The sequence below is a fragment of the Trachinotus anak genome, unplaced genomic scaffold, assembly GCF_046630095.1.
Source record: "Trachinotus anak isolate AG129_WGS33_773 ecotype Australia unplaced genomic scaffold, CSIRO_AGI_Tana_v1 ptg000014l, whole genome shotgun sequence".
NCBI lineage: Eukaryota > Metazoa > Chordata > Actinopteri > Carangiformes > Carangidae > Trachinotus > Trachinotus anak.
The window spans coordinates 10,659,649-10,672,859 of NW_027273865.1; the positions used below are offsets into that span (position 1 = coordinate 10,659,649).

The 13,211-nt window shown below is 41.5% G+C and overlaps 1 protein-coding gene and 1 long non-coding RNA gene across 2 annotated transcripts in view; one reads left to right on the plus strand and one right to left on the minus strand.

Moving 5' to 3' along the window:
• Positions 1–1,442: 1,442 nt before the first annotated feature.
• On the minus strand, positions 1,443–2,378 carry LOC139631783 (uncharacterized). The gene is made up of 3 exons (XR_011693450.1): positions 2,271–2,378; positions 1,954–2,046; positions 1,443–1,707 (listed from the first exon to the last, which is right to left on the minus strand). It is a non-coding gene; the product is annotated as an uncharacterized lncRNA (long non-coding RNA).
• Positions 2,282–13,211, plus strand: part of pitpnm3 (PITPNM family member 3) — an 88,475-nt gene continuing 77,545 nt past the window's right edge. The window contains 1 exon segment of the mRNA XM_071496317.1: positions 2,282–2,942. Coding sequence (XP_071352418.1) covers positions 2,918–2,942 — 25 coding nt within the window. The 5' untranslated portion in view covers positions 2,282–2,917.

Below are 13,211 nucleotides of genomic sequence, written 5' to 3' on the forward strand. Positions count from 1 at the left end.
AACTAAGCTGCTTTTCCACACACAAGTTTCTAAATCATTTTTTCAGGAGACAATAACAAATCTACGCCTTAGGCGCTGAACTCGGTTTGCTGACTGCCAAGTGTTGTATTTTGTGGCTCTTCGGTGCTTCTTAGAAAGTCTTACCTTCATTTTCCAAAAGCCCCTCGGTGGTTACCTACCACCATAAACATCTTTGCACAGGACTGAGGTTCTGTGAGCCTGTACTTTGCTTAGTCTAAGTCTAAGGTTACTAGGAATTTGAGCTTCCTGAGTTTTTGTACCAAATCATAATAAATCTTTTTATTATTATCAATCCATCCATCCATCCGTTTTCTATATAGCTTATCCGTACAGGGTTGCAGGGGGGCTGGAGCCAATCCCAGCATTGGGGTACACCCTGGACAGGTCGCCAGTCTATCACAGTGCTGACATCCAGTCACGCTAACATTCACACCTATGGGCAATTTAGAGTCAGCATTTTACCTTATGTGCATGCCTCTGGACTGTGGGAGGAAGCCGAAGTACCTGGAGGGAACCCATGCAGACACGGGGAGAACATGCAAACTCCACACAGAAAGGCCCCAGGCCCGGGGTTCGAACCGGGTTTGCTGTCAGGTGACAGCGCTAACCGCCCGTTATCATTAATATTACTATTATTTTTCAATAGAATATGACTAAATGAACACTGGATGTTGGTGTGTCAGCCTGTGCTGCAGGGACGTGCTGTAACGTTGGAGTTACGTCCTCAAAGTCATGGAGAGAATCCTTCATACAAAAGAAATTCACTTAACTGAACTGTGCTTTTTTTTTCACTTGGATCCAGTAAGTGCAGCCAATTGGTGTAATCAGGGCTATCTGTCTTTCTGACTTCCTGGCTTTAAGGCTTTTTCCTTTTAGTTTTTCTTTGTGGTATTTCAGCTTAGACTTGTGGGCCAGAAGCATATTGTCATTGGCTTTCATGATAAACACAAATTGGCTACGTCTATTCCTAGCAGAGTTCGGTAATGTAGCGTCTCCAGCTCTCAGATTCCAGAGCGATGGTTCAGCCACAGGCATTTTCCTCTATCAATATTCATTTGTGTGAATGAGGCTGCCTAATGATGCCGCCACCAGACCATCCTTATGGGACTGTGTGACCTCATGTGTGGTCACATACGAGGGGGACAGGAATAAACACAGCAGGTGTTACATCATGACCACTTCACACGCTGAAGGGTGTAATGTATGCCATAAATGCACAGTGAGAAAAGCTAAATTTACAGCAATTCAGGTCAAGATAAGCTTAAAAGTGAATTAGAGGCACCCATTAGGTGAAACATCTGTCAGATTACATCTCACAACTGGATTGAAAGGATTTAACTGTGAGCATGATTCATATGCTTCATTTGTTTTCATCCTTAGAAAGCCAAGGAGGAGAGAAAAAAAAACAGACTCCATGCCTTTGCAGATGACTTTATTTTCATGGGCTTGGTTATATTTTAAGCCACTACTCAAAGCCTAAAACATTTTCTTTTCTGCCTGGGTGACTGCCCCTACGTGACCAAGGTGACACCTGCTGCTTCAGTGATGGATGATTGACAGAGGTGGTAGTTTTCACCCCTCCATCCTTAGGTTGTAGTGATTTAGTGTCCTTCATCATGCTCCCCATCCTCATTCCTCATTTCCTCCATATCCTCTTTTATATAGTAGATATGCAACAGCCACAATCTGTGTAGGAAAAAATAGACAATGTAATATTCTTTGCAATCCATGTCATGTTTCTGTACAGATTATTGGTCCTGATTTTTAACCATCATCTGCTTCATCCTTATTCCTCATATCCACTTTTTGTAAAGTAGATACGGACTAATCGCATCTTAGAGAGGACAGACATACAACAGCGACACTCACAATAACTTTTGCCTACTTTGAATTTAATATTCTGCGTAATTGCTGTAATATTTCTACACTTACGACTCTGCTGTAATTTAGTGTCCCCCAGCTCCTCATCGCCCCCTCATCCTCTCCATATCCTCTTTTATACAATAGATATGCAACAACCACACCCTGTGTATGGAAAACACACGACAGAGGCTGCATGAGTGTCACTCATGATGACTCTTATCTGATTTAAGTTTAATGTGGTGTGTAATTACTGTCGGCTAATATTTTTGTATAGACTTCTGATTCTGCTGTGATCGATCAAACGGAATTGACGGAACAATTTGCCTAAATTATATGCGTCGTGCCAATGCCTAATAGCCTACACTGGTCAACAGCTTTCACATCACCGGTGTATGAGGAAGTGAATGGAGGAGCTGTCCCTTGTCTTTATCCATCACACTTGTTCTTGAGTATTTCTGCGAAGTCAGAGAGCGGCGGGAGGAAAGAGGACGGACGTCCTTCAGCGGCCGCAGCCACGGACGTGTGCGCACCGCTGGAGGCGGTGGAGCCGCAGACCGGGGTTTGTTTGGAGGAACTCCGGCTGATGTTAGCGGCGGAGAGGGGGGAGAGGCGAGAGCTGGCTTGGCATCACATGTGAGTCAAGTCTGCACCGATACAACAAATATCCAAAGTATGTCCGCAGCAGGGGCGGGTCGATGCTCTCAGGGACTTGACACAGGTGAATGAGAGCGCAGCTGCGGATTCTCTCTCTCTCTCTCTCTCTCTCTCTCTTTTGTGTGTGTGTTGTTTGTTTTTGCTTTTCCCCTTTTTCTCCCCTCTCTCTCTGAGAGGAGTCCGACACGGCAGCTGTCGCTCGCCGTGCCCGCTTCCCCCTGCTTCGGTCTGGCAGGCGTCAAGGTGCAGCAGGCAGGAGAGGGACGGAGGAAGAGCCGCCGCCGCCGCCGCCGCCGCTTCATCAGCTGTCCGAGCAAACGCTTAACGTGACGGCTTCACCCAGAGACCGCGGAGACGGAGGCACACGGGGGAGGACACTATGTCAAAAGAAACGAGAGGAAGAGGTAAGGGGGGGGGGGCTCCTTGGAGCCGCATGCATGGAAGCAATCTGTAGGAATGCGACCGGACCTGTGCACGTCCAACTGTCTGGTCCGGTGCACTGTTGAGCCCGGTCTGCACCTGTCTGCATGTGCATCCTCACATCTGTTCGCCAGAAAGCGTGTCTGTCCCGTTTGTCTCTGTGCAGGTGCTACAACGTGACTCCGCAGGGTCAAATGTGGCAAAAAGACCAAATGTTGACAGGTGATCACATGCAGACAGATCTAAAGGCCCATGGTCACCGGCTCGTCATCTATCAGTGTATGTGACTCTAACTGGGTTACTACACGGGGTGACTCTATTTTTGGTAACAGCCTATTAAAATTCAAAATGTGATCATACAGTAAAAAAGACTTGCTGATATTTCAAGTCAGGTCACAGAATCCATAGACACAAGACAATAACAGCGCTCACTGTAATATATTCTACTCCATTTTTAGCATCAGACAATACACCAGAAAACAGAAAACCAGCACAAGGTTAAACCAGAAATGAAAAAGACTATTATCAAAAGAGTTCAGTGCATTGGTAATAATAGCAGGCTTTTTTTTTTTTCATGCAACTTGTTTGATTGTTCAATTGGGTGTGTGGTCTGTGAAAGAGTGTTGACAGGACAGCGTCAGCGAGGCCTCTGAAGTCGTGACATTTCTGTTGCATGAAAGATTTATTGTGGCTCATTCAGATGGCTCTTTTGCAGCTCAAACATGCCACCTGTTTCCAATGTGGTCCTTCAGCAAATTTGTCAAAAATGCAGTGCTTTGAGAGGTCTCTCTCTCTCTCTCTCTGTCTGTCTGTCTCTCTCTCTCAGACAGATTTTAAATGAATCTGACTGATGGGGCTAACTCACAAGTTCTAGTGCCACACATTTTCGAATAAATGTAAAAGCCCCAATAAGCATGCTGAGAGCAGCAGGGAGGTGGCATTGTGAGCAGTGAGAGTTTTCCTCAGTAGAACGTACTGGATTTATGTCCCTGTGCTGGTCATGCATCTGCCCTGCTGAAGACCCCTTGAGCAAATGACCAAATCCCTTCCAGCCTCAGGTTTGCTGTTCTGTATGTTGCCTTTGTGCTCTGACCTTTTCCACAGGTCGAGAGTTTAGGGAGAATTTCCCTTCAGGGATCAATAACATATCAAATCATTATTACTCTCAGTAGTGACAAAAAGTGTCACATAAGAGAGGGGATTTTATTCAGTTTGGTTTGGGCTTTAAGATATTGCTGCCTTGGATTTAAGGTAACATCCTCACTAGATACGAGGCTACAGTGACATACAAAGAGGAAACTTGGTAAAACAATGAGAATAAAACATACCAGGCTGAGATCGGGAGCTGCATTAACCTGTTAACCTCTGGATCTCTCCTTCCCTATATTTAGAGAGAATGTATTTTCTATATCTACTGGTTCCCACACTTCATTTTAGCTGTGGTATATGTATCCTATTTTCAGTCAGGGAATTGGCCACTGTACAAGCTTAACACGTCTGAATCTCCCACTTCGATGGCCTAGTTGCATTGTGGGTAATGTAGGTGCAAAGTTTTGACAAGGAAGGAGAATGAGTTGAATAAAAAAAATCTTGTTCTGCTACAACAGTTTTGATCTTTTTACGACATAGTGAGTCTGACAGTGTTATAGGAGCACAATGCTAAATCAGTGAAGGACTCTTAAGTTGGCATTGTTACTAGAATTTGAATGTGAGTTGTGAGGATCTGAACAAAGACAGGCAGTACAGCAGATTAAGCATGAAGCACATACCAATAAGAGATAGATAGATAGATAGATAGATAGATAGATAGATAGATAGATAGATAGATAGATAGATTACACAGAGTTATACAAAATACAGGGTTACAGGACACTTAATGTTGCGGTTCACAGAACAGAAACAAAGACATGGATTTACACTCTATGTACCACAGGCTGGATTGGAGGGGGTTACTTATTTAAAGTTTGTATGGCTGTAGGATCAAAGCTCTTGCTTAACCGGACCTTTCTGCACATGGGTAGTGTGAACCTATGGCCAGAAGGAAATGGGATTGGTTGTAAGGTGGCAGTAGAGTGGGAGGTCTGGGTAATGTGTGATTGTGACTGCTTTGCAGATCAGGGATGAGGTGACACACTCAGGCTGGGGATGGGAATACCAGTTTGCTGGGTAAATGAGTTATCTGTAAGAGTTTGTTGGTGACTGTAAGCATATGGAAAAAACTGATAGCACCATGAAGAAGAACTGGCAGTTCTTTAGTTCTGGATGTTAAGGTGGATAAAGTTATTTGAATATTGACTGGCAGAGAGAGAGTCATTGTTGTTATTATTGAGCAGCGCGAGGACAGCCGTGTCATCTGCAAACTTGAAGCAGTGGATAATGGATTCAGACAGATGTTTGAATAGAGGGTGTAGAGATATGAACTAAGTATGCACCCCCGTGGGGTGCCGGTATTGAGAGTAATGGTGGATGACAGTGAGTTGTCAACCCTTACTGCTTGTGGTCTGGAGAGGGAGTTGTGTGCTGTAGTTCCTTGGTTACCTGATGGTGCTGGATTGTGTTAAAGGTGGAGCCAATAAAAGGTTAATAAAAGGCCCAGTTCATGACACAAATATGAAAGGGAATAACTTCAAACAGGAGAGGCAGAAGATTCTTTCTAACCCTCTCACCTTGTAAAAGGTGTGATTGTATGCTTATATTTTTGGGTTATTAAGATTTTTTGGGTCACTAAGTTATACAAATGTGTGTGAATCAAAATTGTTGCACATGAAAATAAGTCACTTGTAACCTTTAAGGCCACTAAGAGTTTGTTGTACTCCAGAAATCAAGCAAGTAGTCCTATTTTTAGTAGACAATCTCACAAGACAAATTAGTTTCTCTGAATGCTTGGAAAACCAATCTTTTATCTGAGCAGCTGCACTGTATGTCTTCTCCAGTAAATCTTAATTATGTCGCATTGAGCCTCACCGTAAAATTCACCCGCTAATGGAAACTACACTGTGAGGCCTTACATTATTTCAGCCTAGCCCAATAAAATCATGTGAACCCTGCGATGCTCTCGCAGGCCACTGGCAGATTGATGGCAAGGTGCAATATGTGTGAGGGTACTGTTAGTATAGTGATATCTCAAGCAGGCAGTATATCTGTTTTCATTAAATATTGCTTGACCTCTGTTCACAGTATAACTTAGGAAGTTGAGCATATATAGAAACATTGCTCTTCAAAGCTCCACCAGCATGGCCACAACAGACATTTTAATTTCCCAACTTTCACTTATGTATGCAGATCTTTGTCATTTTCAATTATAGGAGGGCTGCAGGGGATTCCACACTTCTTACTTCTCATTTAAACCTTCACCCTTTGCCCACTTTAGAGAAAAATCTGTATTATTATCTGGGATGTGGACTGTGAAATAAAAGGCGTGTATTATACTTCATCATTGAAGAATTACACCCGATGTTTATGGACTATCTAAGCTTTACAGTTCGTTGTGCCTTCTTTCAGCTACATGGCCATGTGCCCAGATTCACTGACTGGTTATCAAAACAGAAGAGAACCCCAGTTTTAATCATCCAAATATTGAAAGATAATTTGAGTGGTGTAATAGAGATTTAGGAATTATGAGGGCTGTGCTGAGTAAAGCTCTGGCTCTCAAAATAAAGCAGGTGTGACTCAAAAGAATATTAATTGATCTCTGAATGGCATTTTATTAAGCCACGGGGCTCTAAGGATGGATCACCATGAAACTTTGTACAGGCATTCGTAGTGTTAACGGATGAATCCTACTAACTATGATGATTCCCTGGACCTTCATCTAGCACCACCACTGGGTCAGTATTTTAATTTATCCAGTGAAATCTCTTAATATTTTCCCAATGGATCATTCATGGCTTCTAGATGATGTATCCTAATGACTATAGTGATCCCCTGACTTTTCGTTCTTTCTAGGTTGATATTTGTGGGCCAACCACCACCTGATCGCTAATATTGGCTGTGCGTGGGGAGTTTTGTTCACTGTTGATTTGCGGTTTTGAGTGAAATGTCTTGGCAAATATTGGATGGATTGTCATGAAATTTGCAATACACATTTGTGTCCGTCTTAAGACTAATATTAGTCACTTTGGGGATCCCTTAACTTGTCATCTAACATCACTATCTCGTCATCATTTAAATTTGTTCAGTATTTATGTTGACGATGTTTAGCAGATATAATGTTTACCATGTAAACATTAGCATGTTAGCATTGCCAGTGTGAGCATGTTAGCACGATGACTTTGGCATTTAGCTCAAAGTACTGCTGTGCCTAAAGAGTCTGACACAGCCATTTGCCTGGCTATAGACTCTTTGTCTTGATGATTCAACATTAACTGTCAGCCTTTTTACCAAAATGTTTTTTTTCCAACTTCCTTTCTGTTGGGACATACAAATTCTCATTTCCATTTGTACTCTGCTTCTCAATGAGGATTTTTTAAATGTTCTCACCTACAAAGTCTTTTCATTGACAACTGAGGAGCTGCATGACAGTAGAGGGGTTAAGCACTTTTTAATGGGACCCACAATTCAACCAGCTGGCATGGGAAATCAAACCATGCACTCCTGAGTTCCACGCCTGTTTCTCTATCCTCGAGGGTACTTCCACCCCACTGCATGAGCTGTGGCTTGAAGCCAGGAAAGTATTGTGCTGCCAAATCCCTTGAGGAACTTTAGCTTTTCTAATCACCCTCAGTCATCTTCATCATCCCCTCCTCCCACAGTCGACCCCACTGCTTGTCCTCTCTGTAAGACGTCACGGATCATTCCAGGGCCCAGTGTGAAGTCTAGCACCTCTGAGCATTTTGTGTTCCTCATATTTGATGAAATTGGATCAGTCTGAAGGTCTTTTTTTTTTTTCATTTGCTGTCCAAATAAAATAAATGGGTAGCCTACCTGCTGTTTTGCTGAGATTCCGCATCAAGCTAAAAATAGACCTGAAGGATGCTTATGAACAGGCTCCCTCTTTCTTTCTCCTTTCTTCTCTCTCTGCGAAAGTGAAAGCAAACCATTTACCAGTATTTAAGTGCTAAGTACAGTTTTTTGTAATGTCTCTTAATAGAGAATAGACTGCTGTTACATTTTCTGCAAAAAGGATTGAGATTGCTGTCAGTGATTCCCTGGACCCTGTTCTTATCACTCAGTTGAAGACATGATAAATACTTTATATACTGTATTACACTGCAACATCTTGCTGTGTGTAGTGTTGACGCACCGGCAAATGGTCCCTAGACAGCCGGCTCAACAAGCAGCACCACAGTGTTCTCTGAATTATACAGAGATATGTGCTAATGCATTCAGCCTGTGACCTCCGTTATTTTATTTGATCATACAAAACAGTGTTAATTTAAATTTAATCGCTGTTTGTCATGGGGAAGCACACTGGGTCTGTGTCGGGGAGCAGCTATTTCCAAAGCACACAGCAGCTGGCCCGCTGCTATTTGAGGTCGGAGACAAGGCGGTGGCAGGGGACCAGCTCACCTGGAGACGGGCACCCGTACTTCTTGTTTGTCTCAGCTAAAAGTCTTGACGTCAAACTAGTGTCTGAATACAGGGTAGAAGGCGGAATCAGCCTTTTCACCTTTTGTGAATCACCTAAGATTTCACACTATGAAGAAGGCTGTTTGAAGCCACAGTTCCTCAGCATTTCCATGGTAGACTATTTGTATAGACACTTAATTTAAAATGTACTGGTGTGTCCAGCCAACAGGGTCTAAATGTTATAAGTAAGTTTATACCATTTTGGGATGATTTCCATTGCGAGTTGATTGGAAGCACATATTGGACAGGGCCTGGTTGAATTGCAAATCATTCACTTGAATTGTCAACCAGCTTTTTTAAATTTTCCATCGTAGAGCTGAAATGATTAATTGATTAACTGACAGCTGCTCAACTGATCATGTAAATCACTTTTCTTTGCCTTGTGTGACAGTAAACTGAGTTTAGTCCAACAACACAACATTTTGGAGACCTCACCTCAGGCTCTTGTTACTTGTGATGGACATTTTGTAGGCTAATTGATACAATAATTGCCACATTAATCAATAATAAAAATAATTCCTAGTTGCAGACTTAAGGTTAATCAGGACATAATACTAAAAAATATGGATATATATATAGATAGATAGATAGATAGACTTTATTGATCCCTTGTGGAAATTCAGTGACTAGCTGATGAACATAGTGGAGCATTTAGCAGCTAAAGAGCCGCATGTTTTTCTCAGGAGTTGGTAGATGCTAAAGACAGAGCTAAAAGAAAGTGGACTTACTTTCACCAGGTGGACAGAAACACAGGTCCAAATGAATGCCAATGTTTCTCTGTGTCACCTGGATGCGTAAATGTTTTGGTGGCCAAAAAAATCTGTTATTGCAGGTTTAGAGACAATCCAAGCTGATCATAGTGGATGCCACACCCCCATAGACAGTAAATACAGGTCTCATCTTTTTCCCTCTACCAGGTACCTGTTGTTAAACCGATTGCCTCCTTCCTTCAAAAGCCTCAGACTGTAAAGTATAGACCTATGATGTAAATCCCTTCACATGCAGTCATCTTTAAGTGGGACAAACTATATGTGATAACAATTATATATTATCATTACAATAATATGATTATCACCTAGTCGGGGCATAGCAGTCTGTGAACAGTCGATGGAAGTGCTGATCTGCATCGCCGCAGTGCAGATAAGTAATCCAGAAGGATAATGTCTTGAAGGTGAAACTGCTACCGGGTTGACATTTTTTAGGAGACATCCATCTGCTGTCTGTCTCTCATTTGCCGAAGAGATTGATTTTAACAGTGTGCTGAAATGAGATTTAATTAAATTATGGGGCAGGCTATTAATAGCTATTTGCAGCTCACAGAGGACCAAGCAGACTTTTCTTTATTGTTTACCTTTTGTGAAGGATGTTCACTGAGGCAGGACATAAATAGATTCAACAGACTATTTGCTTACTCTTTGTTGATATGTGTAATGTGTACAGTGTTACATTTTGCATGTTGAAAGGAGAGGCACAGGCACTTTTCATTTCCTCCCCTTTCTCCATTCACAGAAGAAAACAAATTTCCTCTTGACGTGGCAGATATCACTCTCTTATGTTCTGGCTTGTTCAATATTCATTTGGAAGTGGTTTGGATCATCAGAGGGCCCTCCTGCCCTTCTCTGCATGACGGCAGCCGTTGCCATCGCATATGACCCAGTAGCACTTGCTGTTAGAGTTCCTTGGTTATGAAATACTGGTAATTATAAAACGAGAAGATTGGTACTCGTTTAGCTTACAGACCATCTGCGTTGGAGAAGAGCGAGGGCAATGAGAGATAACGCTGTTGCGTGAAGAAATTCCTTTAGGATGGTAGCAACTGATCAAAAGCAGATTAGGTCTCTGATGAAGAGGAATTCCTCCTATGGGGCCATGCTCTGCGCTGAGAGCTCGCTCATTATTTTCAAAACCCAGCGCACTTCATGAGGACCTTCTTCAGCTCAGATTGAAGCAATTTCAGAAATCAAAATTGTAATACCTCCATCGTGCATACATAAATACCACATGTATACTGAATGACCCTCATGGCAGAGGTAGGTGGTAATAGAGGTCTGTGTTTCAGGCTTATTTCCTGTGGCCAGAAATGGACCTGTGGGTCTTAAAAACCAAACCTGTGATACTTAGTTCTGGTACCACTGGGTCCAGTTTGTAGAGACTGCCTTGACTCACAGTCTGGTGTGGACCAGAAAATTTCAATGGAATGGTGAGACAGCAACATGGACCAGCCACAGGAATTAGCGCTAGGTGATCAGGCTGAAAATATCACAGCATTAACTGGCGTTTTTTTTGATAGTGATTAAACAGTTGTATCTTACGATATGTCAAACGCATATGAAATTAGATACAAAATAACGAGACTGATTTCCACTGCACACTTACACTTTGCTTTTAATCTTTAATTGGAACATTATAATCCTCTAGAATAATAACATGATGTAAAAATAGCAACAAGTCTTGCAAAGAAAGAAAGAAACAGGATGTGAATAGTGGGCTCCGGTATCCAAATAACAAATGCTGTCATTTTTTTCTGGTAAGGAAAGTGTTCACATTATAATTCCATAAAAAGATGATACCAAGTCCTGCACAGGATTGTGTGATAATACAAAAGCTACTCCAAAATTTGGCCAAATTGTCCCCTAATCATGGCAACCATTTCCTCTATTATTTAGCACTACATGAGGCACCATTTCCTTTTTCTGTTTCTGGCAGCCTGTTGCTATTAATGAGTGTCCAAATGCAGTCTCAACTAATGCACATATGTTTTCTTGGTGAGCTGTGTAACCACCAGAGACGCTGAGTAAATCCTTCAAGTTCATTTAAGTGCAGCATGACTCCTTCCCAAGCACCAGAAGAAGAACTTTTGATCTTCCCGTGTATCTGTGCATAATGTTGCAGGACGATAAGTACTTGTTAGTCCATGTGACTTTTTTTCAATAAGAAGTCAGTAAACTTGTGGGGCAGCTTGATTTTTCAATGAGAAGCAACTGTTTTGGTATTTATAAGAGGGCCTTTTATGGTTTTCCTGACAAAGATCACGAGAATAGTCTATCTCCCAGCTAATCCAAATATGGCCAAAGGGGTGGGGCATGTGTGGGGCCGAGATTTTGATGCATGCTGGCTTAATAACAGTGGTGAGCGTACGCTACCATTAGCATCGTTAGCACGGCTGGGCATCTTGCTCGAAGGCTATCCCAAGGCCAATTCATGTGCTGTATAATTATCCTGTCACTTGGCGAGTATCTTTTTGAAAGTGGCTGCCCTTTTCCAAACAGTTTCCAACAAATGGCACATAACAACTAAAAGGCAGCAGTGGTTCACTTACAGGTGTGAACACAAGCCTATAAAGTGAATGATTAAAAAAAAAGATGTCCCGACATGCAGAAAATCTTTGTTTATTTGATGTGGATGTTTCAGAAAATGTTTTATTCAACTTTGATATTTCCACTCTAGAGGATTTATAATCCACTTTGTTCCAGGATTTACCACACTTAACTCTATGATGCCACTTGGAGATAGAAGTACAGTTTTAAAGAAAATACTTATGCATTAATCCTGGAAATGATGCCCTTGTGTGAAAACCACCTGCATGATGAATTCAGTTGAAAGGAATGTCAGCTGCATGATGAAACCCCAGATGATCAGACCCGGCATGAACTGTCAACCCTTCTAGAAACTTTACAAGGTGATGAAAGCCAGATTAAATACTGTTAAACTTTTGGACTGTGTGATTGTTACATATAAAATTGACTTTGAGCCCACTGGGACCTGAGGCGTGAAAGTCCAATTTGTGAGATGATTTGTCTTGAGCTATTATTGTCCTTTAAATAACCTTTTGAAAAAAAAAACAAAAAACGCACCGAACAAGTTTTCATCTTGTTCTTACGTGTATTGTTGGTGTCATCTTTATTCATGATTTTATTGTTGTTTTTACTTTTGATTTTTCATTACATTCAACAATTTAGTAAATACTTCAGTTTAACTACAAAAGCAAGTTTGAGATACAGTTCGTTTCCACGTCATTCTCTGTATAGCCACAGGCAAATGTGCAGTCCATGGTTCAATGTTATCATCTTAGTGTGATTTTTAGCAGAGTAATCAAGGCATATATGTGTGATAGGGGAGATAGAAAGATGAATGAGTTCAATTATAAATCTTTCATGGGCTGCAGTAATGCTATTTCTTCTCTCCCAGAGTTTCCATCCTGAATACATAATTTCACAGTCTTCAACAGCTGCCTTCCACCAGAAACTTTCCCTTTATATTGCAGCCCTGCTGGTTAACGTATCTGCATTGAATTTCCCTTCAATCTCATGTATCTAGTGTGCAAATTACACTGAGAATCAATGGAAAATACCATATGGATTAATAAATTATAGGGTGTGATTCATGAGAAATCACCTGAGTCAGAGAGAGATTTTCCCCCGCTCTGAATACCATATGATATGAGTCACAGAGAATGAAAGATGTTCTTTGCTTGCTTATTATGCTGTTAAGATTCATTGAGGGAAAAAAAACTGAAAAAAACAACTTGATTTTGCTTTCTGATATATAAATGGGCACATCTGCAACAAGTCATCCCCTGAGGTACAACTGATTCCAGTTCTGTTTATTGATTTGATTCCTTTCACATTCTCCACATTTATTTATTTTTGGAAAAATAAAATAAATACTAGAAACCTTTTGCTTTT